The sequence below is a fragment of the Rhinolophus hipposideros genome (genome assembly GCF_964194185.1).
Source record: "Rhinolophus hipposideros genome assembly, chromosome: X".
Lineage (NCBI taxonomy): Eukaryota > Metazoa > Chordata > Mammalia > Chiroptera > Rhinolophidae > Rhinolophus > Rhinolophus hipposideros.
The window spans coordinates 123,308,778-123,327,433 of NC_138046.1; the positions used below are offsets into that span (position 1 = coordinate 123,308,778).

At 43.4% G+C, this 18,656-nt stretch overlaps 1 protein-coding gene across 6 annotated transcripts in view; it reads left to right on the forward strand.

Moving 5' to 3' along the window:
* Window positions 1–7,290, forward strand: part of ANOS1 (anosmin 1) — a 518,012-nt gene extending 510,722 nt beyond the window's left edge. For all 6 annotated transcript variants that reach the window (XM_081042142.1, XM_081042144.1, XM_081042141.1 and 3 more), the window contains 3 exons: window positions 456–676; window positions 1,805–1,946; window positions 3,050–7,290. In XM_081042142.1, coding sequence (XP_080898268.1) covers window positions 456–676; window positions 1,805–1,946; window positions 3,050–3,108 — 422 coding nt within the window. In that variant the 3' untranslated portion in view covers window positions 3,109–7,290. The remainder of the gene's footprint in view (window positions 1–455; window positions 677–1,804; window positions 1,947–3,049) is intronic.
* The last annotated feature ends 11,366 nt before the right edge of the window (window positions 7,291–18,656 follow it).

The window sequence follows — 18,656 nt, forward strand, 5'->3', positions numbered from 1 at the left end:
CTTCTATCCCCTTCTCCTGCCAAAGCCCTTTTCCTGCATTCCCTCTACTAGGCAGCCCCCTAACCTCCTTCTAGTAACTTCTAATAACTCTTCTGATAACTTTAATATCTGTCCTTTTCATCACACTCATTTCTGTCATCTAAGAAATGGCCAATCTTGCCAGATTGCAAAACTCTCCTTTTCCCATCCCCACAGCCAGAGCCTAAAAACCATCCCCAAAGGATCAGAAGCTCTTGGCCCCTAGTTGCCTGGATGGGCATACTGCTCAGATCCTGTTCCCCTAGATCCCCCAGTGTCCGCGGTTCATCGGAAACCATGCTCCACACTGAGGCCAGACTGTCCCCCCTGCTCCGCGGAGAGTCTGCCCAGACTTCCGACTCTGACGATCACACAGGCCCCACTTCTGCCTTTGCTCCCGTGGCCTGACCCTGCTTTCCGTCTTCACGTCGCTACAGGTCCTGTTCTTTACAACGTGCTGGCCAAACCGGAGAACCTTTCTGCTTCGTTCGTCGTCCACGATGCAAACATCACGGGTCACTTCTCCTGGAAGATGGCCAAGGCCAACCTGTACCAGCCCATGACGGGCTTCCAGGTGACGTGGGCCGAGGTGACGACGGAGAGCAGACAGAACAGCCTGCCAAATAGCATCATCTCACAGTCCCAGATCCTGCCTTCTGTAGGTACCAACTCAGTGACCACGTCCATGTCCCTCCCTCACGGGTCCCCGCTGCTCGTGGGTGATGCCCGTTGGGTCGTACGCTTCTGTCATGCTCAGAGCTGTCCTGCTGAGTCTCATTTACACATTTTGTCCTTCCAAAAGTTTTCTTTTGCAAGGAAACAGCACATCGCAAGTGGTATTGTGAGTAGAAGGAACTGTCCTCTCCATGAGTTCTGATGACTAGAGCCAGCTCCTCAGGAGACCTTATCCTGTCTGTATTGTACACTAGTCGGTTAACCATTTTCTTCTGTCTTGGTTAACCTGTGTCCCTCTGGCCAAGCAGACCTGCCCTGTTTGAAGTGTTAAATTGGGGCGGTGGGGTGGGGGAAGGAAGGAGCTAAAAGAAGCTTGTTGTTCCTCTTCTTTGCCTCCTTCGAATTTGGCGAGAGCGCATAATGAGCTGGCCTATCTTCCAGGCCACTTCATTCCTTGGCTTGGAAAAAAACAAAACAAAACAAAACCATGTATGGGCTTTTACCCTCTTTAAAAATGCCCTTAAACGATCCAACTTTCTCTCGAAAAAGAAAAAAAACAAAAACAAACTTAAATCCTGGAAGGAAAACTGCCGTGGAATTAGAAAGTAGTTATTGTTCGAATGTGTTAGGTTTTGTTGAGTTTTGAGAAGAAGCTGTTGGCATAAAAATAAACATTTTCAGTCATGGGCACTGGCAGATACTGTGTTGTAAGGGAAAGAGTTGGCCCGTTCGCAGAAATTTGAATTATCAAGAATTCCCATCACGAAATGTGCCGATGAAAAGTGCAGACCATGGGAAAGTCTTAGGGTAAGGAATGAAACACGCACTCCCAAGGGTGAGCCTGGGAACTGGGCCTTCGGCGCTGTGTATCGCTGCCCAGGGTGTCAGGCTGCCAGGAACGGAGCTGGGTGCCGGGACTGCCCGGCCCAGACGTCTGGCAATCCGGAGACATATTCTCTGGATCCCTCTGCAGTGTTGAACACCACAGACGGTGCCTTTGTGCAATTATCCTCCTACGGGGAGGAAATGGTCACACAACGTGTATCCGCTGTGTGTTGGGGGCGGTGTAGAAGGTCATTGACGAGCTGCTCGTTTTGTGTGATTCTCTCAGGATCATTACGTCCTCACTGTGCCCAGTCTGAGGCCATCCACCCTGTATCGACTGGAAGTACAAGTGCTGACCGCAGAGGGGGAAGGGCCCGCCACCATCAAAACCTTTAGGACCCCGGACTTCCCATCATCGTCAGCACACAGTGAGTGCCGGGCACAGAGGTCCCTCCCCTGCCAGGGCTCCCGGTCAGAGAGACGACTTGGCGAAAAACCGAAATAAATCACTAGAGAGTCCTGTGACATAGGGCATTCTCCTTATCTGAAAATTCTGCCTCCCCACTTGTATCTGCTTATTGGATGTTATTTTAGCAGCAATTGTATGACTGACACTTAAGGGCTCACTGTCATCCCTTCCTTCCTTTTTTTCTTTTCCTTTTCCCTTTTTCTTTCCTTCCTTCCATTTATTTTCTATGTAATGCATGCTTTTCCTTTGTCCTTGAAACCATAAGTACATACGTGGAAAAAAAATCTATACTCTCTTATCAATCTGAAATACGTTTATAACATTTTGCTCAGAAGCTTTTTATTACATACATTTTACGGTAATATATGTCATAACTTTTCTTCAAACAAGATCCAAATCAATCTACTTGATTTATTGCTAATCCAAGTAAATTTAAAAAAAAACAAACCTATGTTTCCAAACAATGAGGCTCTTGCTGATTTTTAAATATGTATTTTGTTTATTTTTTTCCAGCTTAAAAAGGCACTTCTAAAGGTTTGCATGTTGATAGTTGCGAAGTAATCCTAGTTTTACTTCTGATTTTCTTTTTTTAAATGGTGGATCAAATTCCCCCTTTGTGTGGCATCTAAAGAGAACCAAAACCTATCACCATAGGAGCTTGGCGGCCCCTGATCTTTGTAAGGATTGGGTGACCGCTTTCCCAATATTCCTCCATCGAAATTCTGTTGAGTTAAAAGTATTTAATTTTTAAACTTTTTTGAGGGAATAGAGGATTTTCATTTGCTTACATAACTTAAGCTTCAGGGAAGGAGCTCATCCCTTTCTTTCGTGATTTTATGGGTTTACAAGGAAGCAAAGGAGGGAAGAGGGGTAACGGGCAAGGGAAAGGAGAGGGAGATGGAAGGAAAATGCATGTCTGTCCTTTCCGGTGCAGAAAAGACACGGAAGGGGGAGGGCTCATTCGCCTGGGTCTCCTGCTTTCACTCCCCATGAACGTATTTACTCCGACCGTTTACTCACTACATAGAAAGCGAAATGCCCGATACGTATGTTCTGTCCTAGGACCTCACCTGAAGCACCACCACTCACATCGCCACAAGCCTTCTCCAGAAAGGTACTAAAGGGCTCCAAGCGACGTCTGGAACTGAAGGAACGTGGAAGCTCGCTGAACTTCAGGCCTAGCCATGCGCACCTCTGGAAGCAGGCACTCTTTCCCACGGATGTCACTCACCCACACAACTTCTGGGCACTGGGGGCTTCCGTCCATCACTGAGGCATCAACTCGTCAGCCAGCAAAGACGGACCTGTTTTCCGTGACAGTGGAGAAAACGAACCCTTAAGCCTATTTTAACTGCAAATTCTGCCTTCATAGGTGGTTTGGCTAATCTCGATTATTCCAGAACTAAGATTTCCCTGAGTTTGGAGCAGCAAATTCTCAAGACACATCCGTGTAACAGAGACTCAATTCATATGCACAGTATGCGTAAAGGTAACCCGTGAAACTTTTATTAAATTATTGATTCAATTTGCAAAACCAGCTAACATTATACAGTTTTTAGGCCCCCCATTAATTCAAATCTAGCATAAGATGATTTTTTATTACATGTGACTTTTAACTGGAATATTTAACCAGAAACATACCAGTTAACACATCTAAAAATACTCCTACTTCAAGTACCCTGAGCTTCATTTTATTTTTCTAGTTTTAATAATTTGTGATTCTATTTTTTTAAGTTAAATTTATTGGGGTGACAATTGTTAGTAAATTTACATAGATTTCAGGTGTACAATTCTGTAATACGTCATCTATAAATCCCATTGTGTGTTCACCACCCAGAGTCAGTTCTTCCATCACCATATATTTGAATGAGCTTCATTTTATACAAAGAAAAATGAGTCTTCCATCGTAAATTATGACTTATGAGAGACCTCCAAAGCGGGAAAGAGTCAATGAATTAAGCTGCTATACAGATTTTGCCTTGGAGAAATGATAAGTCTTTTTAATATTTCATCCTATAATATGAGGGATTTCCCTGATATATTATTTATATTTACCTTTTTTCCTTAATGCGGAAAACAGCTAGTGGAACTCTTGTTTACCCCTTTTATGTATCTAAAATTTTGCAAAACCTCCTGCTTAAAAGGAAAACATCTCAACTATGGATTCAAATCTTTACCAAGATTTGCCTTTTCTTAATCAAAGGAATCTACTTGTATAGGAGAATATTCTCAGTGATATAAAAGGGGGCAGCAGGCTTTGATTCATAGAGAAGGAGTTGTTTGGCTTTAGCCTAACATTTTCAAATCTATTAAATGTTTTTGTTTGGAAAGTTCCCCAGGCTCCAAACTTCCGCCTTATAGCATGAACTCAAGTCAAAGCATGTTATCTGTACCTAGTGTTGCAGTGTATTTTGGGGCAAACTCAAACACAGAAGTGTCTCATTTAGTCATTCTTCTTGAGGGAATATCCACATACGTGGTTTGGTTTGAGATATGCATATGTGGGTGCATATAGTTAAAAGCGTGTGCATGTATTTGTGTGTGTATATATGCATATATACGTATGTATAGGTATACATGCCTACACCTTCAGTATGAATCACTAAGGAAATTGTTTTCACAGCTCACCAACGGTGGATAAAGACATAGTTCTTATAAAGGTCATATGGGTAATATATTTTCCCCATCAATGTTGATGAGAAAAGAGCAATTGATCAAAATTAAACGTTGTGAAGGAAAAGCTTCCTTGTTTCATTATCTACCCAAGTAAAATGGCGACATTTTCAGTAACCTTATTCTTAGGTTGTCGCCGGTGGGACTTGGTCCTGGTCGCATTGCGGTGTCCTGAAAGCGTGCACTGGCCACTCCTGGGACAGCTGTCCAGCTCAGGACGCCTTCACTCCAGGAAGCGTCACTGCCGGGTCTCAAAGCAGATGCCACATAAAAGGGAGAGAAACTGTTTTTATTATTATATTGAAGCCTATCTTTAGGAAGCACAGTCTGTAAGCATGGATACCTGATAATTGGTACCGAACACCGTTTCCTGTGTGTTAAAATTAAAAATGGGTTAAGGCAGGAAATGTCTTGGAGCTTTATGCAAGTGACAGGAGTGGAAGTCTGAGGATAGACGTGCACGTGCGTTCAGATTAAGGTTTTCTGTAGCTCTGCATGTAGTCTGGGATGGACGTACGGCCAGTGTTGTGAAATACCTGGTTCCAAGAATTATAAATTTTGAAAGGAGAAATCAAGAAACCACCTTCATTTAAATCACTCCCTAGCTTGAGAAAAACAAACAAAAAAAAACTCCAAAAAACAAAAACAAAAACCCAAAACCAAATCATGGTGAGTGCGTCTCTAAAATTATGATTTTTTTCTAGTGCCCCTACAGCACCTGGACTGCAAATTCCTAAAATTTCAAAACTGAAGATGTCTAATTATCAGCTACCAGTGTGTCTTTTACATTAATTTGTCATGAGCAAATCCTAGTATTTGTCCCACCAAATTTTTATGCCGCTGTAGAGTTTCAAATGCAGGAGTATGTACATAGATACAACATATTACCATTATATAGGTTTAACTTTATAAAATGTAAGTATGTTCCTTCTGTCTGGGTAATAAAGATTGGGCAAACATACTTTTACTTTGGATGAAGGTTCTGAAGCATACCCCTTCCTTAAAAAATCTAAAGCCCTCTTATGAGCATCTAATTTTGCTATGATGTTCCGTAATTTCCATTTTATTAGTATCATTGGAAGAAAAATGCTATTAGGCAATAAAAGAAACACAAGCTTCTTTTATGAATTTCAACAATCTCCAATAACATTCAAATGAGCAAAAATATAATTTTTTGAATTATAAAAATTTGAGTGCCCTAATAAAGGGATAACATCTGTTTTTTATTTTTTAAAAAAAAAAACAGTTTTACTGGCTAATTCTCTCATGTTTTACTGAAATTAGATGCATTTCTCTCGCAGGAGAAAAAATATGTTCCGTGATAGCATTTGCTCTTTAAAAAACTAAACTCATCAAATGCAGTTGGCTGACCTGACGTAGGCTGCAGCTCCGTGCATTCTTTTCTTTTACAACATTCACTGTAATGATGAGTTTGTCTGTGTTTCCCTCTTTTTTATAAGTCGCACTCCAGGGAGCGATTTTTATACATGAATGGATGCCCTTTCAAGTCACTTAGTGTTTTAACATGACCTGTTAGAGACAATCAGGTTGGACAGGCAACATTTATTAAACAAAATTCAAAGAATAAAACTATGTCTACATCCTAGAAACCTATAAGACTTCCACGTCTGTAGACCACGGTCTTCTCCCCGCAGTTGACTCTGCCTGTCGGGGGCCGTCCTGGGCCCTGTAGGAGCTTAAGTAGCACCCCTGGTCTCCACCCACCAGATGCTAGTCGCATCTCCCCCAACCAGCGATTGTCCACACATTGACAAAAAAGTCACCCCCAGTTGAGAACCACTGCCTGGTAGAATCATCTTTACAGATGAGAATTTGCACAGTACAAGGAGTAAAACCCAGTATCATTGGCCAGTAAAACGCAATAGGAAGCCCCGGAGCTGGGACCAGCTGGAAGTTACATTTGACTTCAAAGCTTGAAACTGTGTCTTTTATGTCCACTGAAAAACCATTTTAAGAGACTGGAATTTAATGTGTGTCTGCATCATGCGAGTACGAATAGTGAAATCTCATGTGTCAGCGTCATCTGTTGATGCCTTCCCGATACAATGCCCTTCCTTCCACCGGGAGCCGTGGACTGCTTCTAACTCGTTATATTATACAAGCCCCGCATTGTAACCTGAACACAGACGCTATCTATCTGTTGCATGTTCTTTAAAATTCATTTAAAATGCAGAGAAATACATAGAGATGGTGACTCTTATCTGTGGTTGTGCATGGCCAGACTCAGTGTCTTACCTCTACGGAACCTGTCAAGTTATACAATGGACAGTGTGATTAACAGAGGTCTACGTGTAAAGGTACTATTTTCTTCTTAATTATATTGTAGTGTGCGGATAACGAACTGCCACCTTCTCTTCCAGATGGTCTGTAGAATCATGTCCCGGACCAGCGGCCATTTAAAGTCAATATTTATTTATGTATGTAATAAAAGAAGTTTGATTTTCATGTGTGTGTCATGTTATTTAGAGAGACATAATCTTGTAAAAAACAAAAAGCATTTTGTAAAAAAACAAAAACGTATTGTAAATAGCCTGATATTCTGTGACTCATTATTTTCATGTTAGAGTTTGTACATACTAATTCAGTAATAAAGCATCCTTAAATCCGCCCACTGGACTAGACTCATTTATTTCCAAAAGAGAAAAAAAAAAAAACCTGTTTAAGAAGAAAAATGAGCAGTTTTCTACGCTGCCAGGGAGATTTAAAAAGCCTAACTCTCCATGTCAGTATGAGTGGAATTTGAGGTCTGGTAAATGTAACAAGACCTTGTCATCCTCATGAAAGTATTTTGGAGTCTGACAATCAACACTTCAGAGTTCTTTGGTCATATTTATAACTATTAGTCCCAAAGGTTTTAGTGGCATTCTTTTGGAGCAAGTCTGCAGTTTTAAATGGCCTCCTACCTCCCCTCTGCCCTCCCTGATGTGTCCATAAAATGTGAATGCTGGGTAGTGCAAACAAGCATTCATCCATACGTGTGTTTTTCAATGTTACTCATGACATCGAAAGCTTCAAGTCTCCAGTGTCCAAAAAGCATGTGGGGAGCTTCTTGTATTCTCCACTTCGAGAGGCAATGGATGCGGCCTGTCTACTGGAGAATTAGAAGAATGCTGTTCCTTAAAGCATGACAAATAAACTGGTGTCTTCCGGGGCAACCGGAGTCATTCTTTTCTCCATCGAAACCACTTCTTTATTTACCTATCGTTTATCCAACAGACATGTCCTCAGTTTCCTGCTATGTGCCTGGTCCAGGTGTAGAGGTGGCACACTGAGCAAGAAGGGGAGCTCCCAGGATGCATTGGTTCTCCATTCTAGAAAACACTGTTGGCAGGGAGTGACAGAGGCACCTGAGTATGAGGTGGGCAGTAAGATCTGTGTGGGATGGACAGTCCAGCTCGGACTTGAGCAATGGGAAGACGCTTACCCCGGTGGTGACAGTTTCTGAAACCACAGCCCAATATCAGCTCTAGGAAACTGATATCAGTACCCCCTGACAGAGCTTATTCGGATCTCACTGGGTGTTACGGGCTCACACTGTGTATGCATTTCGTTCTGTGTAATTGGATCACGTCTGCATGGCAGTGTGTTTAGGCAGAAGGACATCTAAAAGACACAAATTAGTTTTAAGGCAATACTGCATATTTTTGCACATTTCCCTAAGGCTGATGCATTTGTTTTAGGCACATTTGACGTTTAATGCTACAGAAATGACCCACTGAATCTGCATTTGATGTTGGCTTGAATTTCACGTGATGCATTCTTTGCTAAGATGGCTGTATGCCTCACAAGTCTGCCTTAAAAAATCCGTCTTGTCCAATGAAACCAAATTTATATGTAAGTAAAATCTGTGGATTGGAAGTCATTTCACAAACAGGGAAATTCAAGGACATATTTATGGTCGGATGTCGATTTGAGGGAGGGGACAAACAAAAAACAGTGAATTCATTATTGTTTGGAAAGTTCGACAGCGCCCAAAGTAGGAAAGTGATTCCAGCTTCTGATTAATGTGACACTTAAACATTGGCTTTTGAACAATGACCTCTGATTATGCGCACAAGCCGCGGGTCAGACGCAGTCCAAACTGACTTCTTATCAGAATGCCTGGGGGAGCTTTTAAGAAGAGCAGTGTCTTCTGGCACCTTCAGATCTGGAGTGAGTGGTGCCTGTCGGGGCTGTTTTCAAGGGTCCCCAGAGAATTCTAACAGGCACCCCGTGTTGAGAACGACTGCTGCGGACCACGTGGAGATACGGGATGATAGCTGTTGTAAACATCCCTGCTTGCAGGCCTGATGAAGTGAAAAGCTACCAAGAAGCATCACGCCGTGCGCTGATGTTTCCTCCCCACCGTCTGCCGTGCTACATTCCACGTCAAGGTACGGCTGTAGACGTGAGTATGACACATGCCTATACACACAGGGGTAGACAGCTGCATGAGTGCGTAGACATTGCCTACTCCATCTTCTGTTGGGCGGGATTTATTGGGGGAAATGTTGATGAAACGCAGGGCTAGTCAAAGCTGGTTTCAGCCATTCTACGGTGTCGTTAGAAGAGATTACATCTGTCACACAGGGTGTCATGCAGGGTCTCAGCTCCTGCTCCTCATGTAAGAACGCAGGATACGGCTAGGCCAAAAAGGCACACCCATGGAACCATAGATAAAGGAGTCAGACCACTGTATTCTCACTGACAGCTGGGTTGGAGATACAAAAACAAACATCTGCCAGTACCCCGATAAGGGGTCTTCCTGCCCCCGTCTCTCTGGCGGCCGGGAGAGATACAGGAAGTAGGATCCACACGATCTGCAATCCACCGTCCACTTCTCTGTCTGCCAACCAACCAACCAACGCAAGCACGGCAGTTATATCAGTGGCTAATGGCTAACTGGTTACAGCTGACGGCCAACCGGTCACAGCAGATGGCCATCTACTACCCGAGCCAGCACCTTTCCCCGTGAGGCCGAGAGCCTGGAAACTGCTCTCTGGGACTCTGTCCCCACAACGTCTCTTCCCTGGCCTTATGCAATGGCTCTTGGGCAGGCAGCTTGTCGTGATTGAAATGTAGTCACATGGCTGCTTAGAATCTGTCAGTCGGCCTGTTGACAGCACCAATCTGTGCAACCCGTCGCCGACTGGGACGGACCTTTTCATCCCACAGGCTCCACCTCATCTCCAGCCACGCCCGTCAAATGCAGTAGGATCCACTATGAAAAATGGATACCATCTGTCCTTCCTTGGAGTGGGCCATTTGGCATTGCAGTGGGTCCATCGTGAGCTCCCCTTTGTGTTTTGCTAGGGAGATAGCTAACGGAATGAACCTTTGGACCTAACATTTACCGAGGGCCAAAGCGGGCATTGGGCTAGCCGCATCGGGAGGCAGAGGACAGAGATACACAAATGGTTCCAGTCACTTGCCGCAGCTCAGGTGGCTGCTGAATGCCACGGTCTGGAAATGAGCCCCGGGCATGACCACCAGGCAGTATCTATGCAATTAACCAATAGCCTCTCCTGCCTGCCTGCCTCCAAGAACGAAAGCTATGATGCTGCCTGCGAGTAATATATGATTTTATATGTGTGTGTAAATATGTGTATGAAATGTGCGCGTGGGGAGACAGAGTCCCAGAGAGCAGTTTCCAGGCTCTCGACCTCATGTGGAAAGATGCGGGCTCGGGTAGCAGATGGCCGTCAGTTGTAACTAGTTGGCCATCAGCTGTAACCTAGTTATATCAGCTAGTTACTAGTGTACATCAGCTGTCAACTAGTTAGCCATTTGCCACTGATGTAACCGCCATAGCAGAGCCAGGAGGGGAGAAGACTGCCGCTAGCTAGAGGGTTGGTTGGTTGGTTTGCAGAGAAGCAGACAGCAGATTGCGGCTCGTGTGGCTCCTGCTTCCTGTGTCTCCAACCCAGCCACCATCGAGAATACAGTGGTATGACTCCCCTATCTATGGCTCCGTGGGTGTTCCTTTTTGGTCTCACCACATCCTGCGTTCTTATGTGGGGAGCGGGAGCTGAGACCCTGCATGACAGAGTGTGCCTGTACCTGTGTGTGTAACTATATGAGGTCTGACAATGAAGTTCGTGAACTCATCCTAGAAAAAGTGCTACAACCTCATTGTTGATTATCACTACGGTCATCTTTGAAGGACTCCCCTTGGGAAGCTCTGCACTGACACCAGTGCTTAGTCCACCCTTCAAAGCAATTTTGGAACTCTTTTTCTGGAATGGCCATCAGAGCTGTCGTCATGTTACCCTTGATGTCCTGAATGTCATCAAAATGTCTTCCTTTCAATATTTCCTTTATCTTCAGATAAAGAAAGAAGTCACTGGGGGCCAGGTCAGATGAGCAGGGAGGGTGTTCCAATACAGTGATTTATTTACTGGCTAAAAACTCCCTCACAGACACTGCCGTGTGAGCTGGTGCATTGTCGTAATGCAAGAGCCATGAATTGTTGGCGAAAAGGTCAGGTTGTTTTTGTCTAACTTTTTCACACAGCCTTTTCAGCACTTCCAGATAGTAAATTTGTTTTTTTGTCCAGTTGGTACAAATTCCTTATGAATAATCGCTGTGATATCAAAAAAGGTTGGCAACAGCAGTGCAACAAGTTCCCGAATGTAATTGTCAGACCTCGTATGTATGAAATGTGTATATGAACTACGTATATATGTATAAAATACTATGTGTATGTCTGAAATGCATTTGCTACAAACTGTGTAAGCTACTACATATATTTATCTACGTATAGCTAGGGCAAGTGAAGCATCATGTGACTTGTGATGGAGGAGGGTTTTTTGTTTATTCTGCTTTGTGTTTTGAGTTTTATCTGACTGATTCCATCACAGTCTTGAAAGGGGGATGTTTCCAGAACTGCTGAGTTGATTCTAATTTGCAGCCGCAGAGGGAACCACCGCTTTTTGGGGTTTTCCACTCTCAGTGTGGATGGAAGTGTTTGGCAATTTGCCCACAACCTAACTTCCTCCTGATGTCACATGGGTCTGGCGAATGGCAGGTACACGAATGACTATGGCTAACGTGGAAGTTTTACAAAATCCCCTTTTTCTCTCTCCTCCCTCCCTTATCCCGACAGCAATGGAGGAGGGGTCCTACGTGTTTTGTTATTTTACACAGAAAACAATCCCTACATTTTAGTTTCTGAGTAAATTTAAGAAACTGAACTCAGGAGACACTTTGAAAGACTTAGAGACTGAGCCAAAGTTCTGTTTTTACAGTTCTGTTGGCACTGACTGCCCGCCCTGGGGTTGGCAAATATCTGCATTGTCCCCACTTGTCAGTGACTTCCTGTCAAGTGGCCCGTGGGAAGGTGAGGCTGGAGGTTTTGGCAAGCCAAGGAAAAGAAGCTCCTCTGGGAGGTTTGATAGGACTCAGTGTTCTGGTTTGGAAGGTAATACGTACAGGGGGTGCGGTCTGTACCTTTAGCTCTGTGCTGTGTTTGTGGGCAGTCATGTGCCAGTTCCAATGGGATTGTGCATCGAACATGCACTTTTGTGGGCATTTTGGATGAGCAGATATTTTCCAGTTTATTTGCCCTACAGTTATACATCAACATAAATGATTATCGAATGAACTTGATCAAATGTTAAACCTAAGTCTCAGTAAGTAAGTCCTTCCCTTCACTTAAAAAAATCTTATTAACTGATGAGTAGATGCAAGACCCCATATCACTCTTTGTCCCCAGGAGGAGAATTCTGTATTTTTTCCTAAATGGATTGCATGCAAAGGTTGAGGATTTTATACTGAAAGTATTTACTAGTCTCCTGCTCACAGAGTCATCATGGTGGAGGGAAAGGTTGATAAAAGGTGCCCCAGGGTTTCCATGGGCAGTGATGCAAAGCATTTTTGCACCTTCTTTATTATCACGTTCACTTACAACATTTCCTTAAGCCCGAGCAGCAGGGTGTGGGAGAAGATGCGAATGAGCTGTCACCTCTCCCAGGGTCATCCATCACACCTGCCCTTGGCGTCCTCACACAAGGTCCCCAGAAGTGGTACCAAGCCGAAGCCCAGGCCACATTCTGACACAGGGTGTGAAAACCAAGGCTGCCTCTGCAGCTGCCACCCCAAGGCAGGCCTGAGTCTTCTGCAGCTCTGCACCTCCGTTTCTGTCTTTACAAGTGCTGTATTGTCATTTGGGCAAGTGCCAGCCTTCTCACGGGAGGCCCAAAGCCGACGCGTGCATATTTACCCGCTCGTTGAACAACCCAGCACCTGGCGAAGGAAAAGGAAAATGCTGCGTGAGGTACACGGGCAGCCATATCCAAGCCTGGCTTGGTATCGCCCGTCAGCACCCAGCGACAACCCCGCTGCCCGACCCAGGATGGGCTGAAATCAGCACACAGGCTCCAGCACAGAGGCACGACACAGAACCCGAAATCTGTTTGATGGAGATGGACGGCCATCCCCGTGAGGTCCCTGCAGAGCTTTCCTGATGTGACCCTTTGCAGGCATTTTCTTACTGCCTCCTGGTCATTTGGGAGGGTGGCTTTGTGTTGTGGGGTTGCTGTCCGTTGCCCTCACAGCCCCGCAGGACTCTCAGCAGTGGGCGCGGTTTGTTTTCTTGATGGGTGTCCGGAATCCAAAGGCAAGAAACTAAGGCTGGGCTTTGGGGCTGGGAGGGGGCCTTCCTGTCAATGCTGGTGTACAGTTGGGAAGTTTATTTGCTTCCTCAGACAGAACTCTGTCAACCCAGGGCTACCTGCATGGGGGGGGGTGTTAATTGGGTGTGCGTGGTGGAACATATCTGATGACAAAGACACAGCAATTCACCTGGGAAGCCCCAGCTCATTTACGAGTGCAGACAACAGTCCACATGCAAAGTAACCCAGCAGCCCTGCCCTGGGGACCACCCGGGGAAACCTCAAAATGGAGCTGGGGGTCCAAGCCAGTACTTAATCCCAGAGATACTTTCTGTGCAAAAGCCAGTCTTTCAGAAGAGGTGAGTTCTTATGCTTTTTTGGGTTCAACAATTTAATCATATATCCGAAAAGTAAGGGCTTTCTTCAGGCTATTTCTTCAGCCCCTTCCCAGTTCTAAATGAGGCAAGCTGGATGTGGGTGAAAGCACTTACCTACCTAAGGCCTATTTTTATAACAAGTGCATGCGACCTTATGCATGAATGAGCTTCCCTGTTTGATATGGCCGCTCCCTAGTGCCAAAGAGACAGGCCATCATCCCAGGGAGTTCTTTGGGGGATTCAGGGAAATCTTGGAGCAGGACGTTAAGAATTGTTTTGGTTCATCCTTGGGAATCTTTTGTCGTACAATTTACGAAGCACACTACAAAACACCGAAGGATAACTATTCTGAACCACAACATAATAGTTTCACAAAGAGGGGCCGACAGAGCACGACCTCACCGGATGGGCTAGGGGACCTGGACTTCACTCTCCCAGACCCCCATCTCCCAGCGAGTGCGACCACAGTCTCCAATCACTTTCTTGTTCACTTACAACCCCCCTAGTAAACAGTTTTAAGCACGCATCCTCAATTTGTTGCTATTCATTACTTTGCAAATTATAGGCATGTATTATTGTATTCATGTATTACTTAAAACTGTAAAACCAATGCAGAAATAGAAAAAAGCTGGGGTCCACCTAAAATTGTAATGGAAAAATATTTTTCCACATATTTTTATGTATAAAGGACGCATATTCACTTTTATTCTCATTAAAATATAAATTAGCTTTAATAATGTCCAGGATGGTTGACTTTTAATTACTTTGCTAATTTGGATGGCTTAATAATAACAATTATTGATGACCTCAAGACATATACTCAGGAGGTTCATGGCTGACCTGTAAATTCACATTTCAAATAATGCTCTTGATAACTTCGGATCTGGTAGGTGATTGCTTCATTGGATGGTGGTGCTGACCTCATAAAAAGGCGAATGCAAAGCTTCTATGGGGATTAACCAGGAAAAGACTGTTGGCTCTTACCCTGGACTTGAGGTATGGAAAAATATTTTCAGTCCACAGTTCTTCTGCAAGAAAATTCAGCTACATGTCCATTTTTGGGGGAAGTGGGGTGGGGTGGGGACGAGATTACTTAAACCTACATAAAATAATCTACAAAGCTACTGAGTGGTGCATAGGGTCTTACTGATGAAAAGGTGGGGGTTAGGTAGGAGGCCAGTCCTGAGCTTCTCTGTGCTGGACAAACTCCCAATTGGCCCTGAGGAGCTCCCACCCTCCAATGACATGGCACATCCTTTCCATCACGGGGGGCTCAACATCAAGCCCACTGTCACAAATCAATACGTCTTAGACACTCTCTTTTTCATGTAGGTAGAAATAAGTACAAATGAAAGTTCTAGTACTTTCTTCCGACATCCAGACTGGTTGTCTTACGAACCTCACCATCAAGTGAGACAACCATCATTGGAGAACAGCCAGACCGGGACTACCTCTGCGGAATTTTACCTCCGGGAAGGAATTGTAAAAAAAAACTCTAGCATCTTTCACTTCACTCTGTGGATGGGTGACGCCTGTGGGAGGAGAATACTTCTTCGGGTATCAAGAAAGGAAATATCCATCAGTGGTATTTCCATTTCCACAGGTCATACCGACTCTAGTATTTGGACATGAGGGTTATCTGGGGCAATCGATATTTTGGTTATGCAATCCTCCAGGCATTAATGCAAGGGCGTAAGCATTTAAGAAATGAATTCATGATGCAAATGAATCAATGACTCATAAGGAAAGAGAAGAATTTTTGCTTGAATTCTCACATGACCCATACTGGGCATTCCAGCCTTCAAGATGGCGGCCACCAAAAGCTGCCCTGGAGAGTGGGATCTGGTTTGGGCACCAGCACCTTCGGGCAGAGGTGCTGGTGGCATGTAGATGTGTCGTGCATCAGATAGTCCTACACACTATTTAGCAGCAAAGAGCATCGCTGTATTCAGAGAGCTCTGTTTTTTCAGTCATCGTTTCCTTCTTTTTTTTCTAACTTCTATCTTGCACCATTGTGGAATGCCTGCTAAAGCTAAATACTTCTTAGTGATGAAAAGACCCAGTACAGAGGATTACGAATGAGAGACACCACCGTCCTCTCCTACTGGCCCTCTCCCTGCCGCTCACTATGGAGTAGGTACCACGTGTGTTCAGCAAGTGTTGAGCGGACTCTGATTCTCACTCTGGCCCAGGACAACCAAAGGAAGCAATACAGACCGAGGAGAAAAATCATGCGAATCTGATGGTGGACACAGGATGTTTCTGAGGTACAGTTAAAGACCAAGAGATGTAAGGAGAGGAAAAAGTATGAGAGCTCACGCTGAATGACAAGGGTTGATTTCCCTCTTCCCATTTTTCCATTGTTCAATATATATGTATATATACTGGGGGTGCCAAAAAATGTATACACATGACTTGTATTCACCTTTTGTCATTGGTGTATATTGAGTGCTACAATTTTAATAGTTTTTTTCCTTTCTTAAAATGTGTAGATATTTTTTTGGCACCCTCTATATATTATAAAACACATGGTCTGTTTTTAAAAAACTAAATTTGCCAGAGGATTGTTTTGATCAACATCAGATGAAAACGGAGAGGGGAGGAAATACTGGTTCTTGAAGAAATACTCCCTTTCTCCATTAGTGGCATGTTTATCCAAGTGTTATCTGTATATTTCCATAAGTTACTTACCATTCATTATTTACCACAACAATAAACAATACTTTCTTTGAAGGACTGAACATGTTTCATTTATCACTGTAAAACTAAGGACAGTTTTATAATGTCCCTAGACATGGTTGTTAATTCATGGGGAACACATTTTCCTACGTAGACATAAATCCTAGTTCGCTTTTTCCTGCAAGTATCTCATTGTTTTCAAATATCCGTTTTATTTTTGAAGCAATGATACAGACACGAGGTATGCAACAAAATACAAAGATTGGATTTATGTGCACAGTGAATTTACGGCATTAAAAACACACAAAAAACAACACAAAACTCTCTGCGCTGTTTTAACAAAAAGAGAATGGGAAACGCTGACTCTTCTCTCCTACGGAATCTAGTTGAATTTCTCACAAGAGCATGACTGCTGATACCAGCACACAGAATGCATGTTCAGTTTACCCCCCCAATCTCAGCAGCTCCTGACCTGGAACGACATCTACCGTGATACAGTGAGCGCAAGGCATCAGATGGCACAGTGATCTCGGATAGGCAAACAACTCCTGCCAGGAGACGTGCCCAAAGCGTTGTCATCTGAGCTGGGTTGGAAGCCCTGCGTTGGCACAGCTCTGCTTATTTCAATGCTTCTATTTTAAGCAAGGCTTCTCAATCCAGTGGGTCTTATTTACCCTCCATCCAATGGGTGTGGGAAATGCCACAATGTCCAAATTACCATCCAAGGGCTCTGTGGACGGAAGCTCCTTGCTGATCTGATGATTTGCCCTTGACTTCAGTAAATGTCATGATGTCTTGAAATCCTTGGACCGTAAGTCATGCATCCATCGGGTCAATGAAAGACAATGGCCTAAGGCTGAGTGAGATGTCTTTCTTTAAGGTCTAATTTTGATTTGGGCAGGCGTCATTTTCAGGTCTCCTATGTCTGTGGACAGGCTTTTCTTTTTCATATTTAGAACATACACTTTAATGCACGTTAGTTCTGAGGCAAGACAGCCTGCTAACATATCCTGATGCTGTTTGGCAAGGTGACATGAATCCAGGCGAGATAGCCGAAACTGGCTGCTGTGTGCCAAGCATTTTCAGACTCTCAGAAAAACGTCCGTGGTGTCTGTGCCAGAAAGCAACGAGAAGCAGCCATTTATCAAGTGGAGAGCCACATCTCCTGTGTGCAAAGTTTAAATGTGTATTGTAAGGGTGCTCATTTCTCATTTTCCTTAAAAAAACAGAATTGTAGATGTAATTCTAAGTGCCAAAAAAAATGTAGATTTTTAATTGGAAATCATCTACACATCTAGATTTTTATAGACAACAGAGGCATTTTAAAATTTTGTATTACTGGGGAGTTTTTACGTACAATTGTATGATGTTTTTCATCTCCAAGTGTGCAAATTACCTAGGTTAAAGCGTGGCAATAAAAGTCACAAAACGCATGTGGAATCCTGGGGGCTAAATGTTAGAGAAAATGACTATATTGAGTTAAGAAAAGGATGTCTAATAATTCTAACATACTTTAATCAGCTGGTAAAGAAACAACCATGGGGAAGAGTGAAAGCAGACTGTGCCGGCTTCTTTCATCAACCACAAACACCGTTACCAATGAGACCGTGGGACGTGCATAAAGCTTTGGTTCCGACTTCAGCAGATGTCACTTGAAGTCTGTCTTTCTCAAGAGAAATTTAAATTTTTTGAACTAAATGAAAATGAAACAAAACATCAAAATTTGTGGCACGTACTGAAAACAGTGCTTAGAGGGAAATTTATTGCCTTGCATGTATATAAAATCAGTAATTCAACTTTTCACCTTAGGAAACCAGAAAAAAAAAGAAGAAATTAAATCCAAAGTAAGCAGGAGAAGAAGAATTACAGCAGAAATCAATTACATTGAAAACAGGAAGCCAGTAGAGAAAAATCAATGAAACCAAGACCAGGTTCTTTGAAAAGATCAAGAAACCAGGGAGCCTCTGTTACGATTTTTCCCTTTGATCTTGGTGATGGTTCATACTCTTTTTCAATTTACAAATGAATCAATCGATGTACAAATGATTAGGTTTCAGGGGTCGTTTGGTGTTGTTGCCTAGTTTTGTTTATGAAAATGATTGGTAAGATCTGGATATTTTTGAAAGAGGATTATTGTTGCAAAGTCATAATAGTATACAGGTAAATATATGCCTAACACATGTATCTATAGATATAAATGTGCAGATATAGGTGTAATTGGAGATACAGATACTAATAGTTTTATATGTATAGATTAGATACAGATATAGACATAGTTATAGATATGATATCTAGAGATGTATGATGGAGACATAGATATATGGTTAT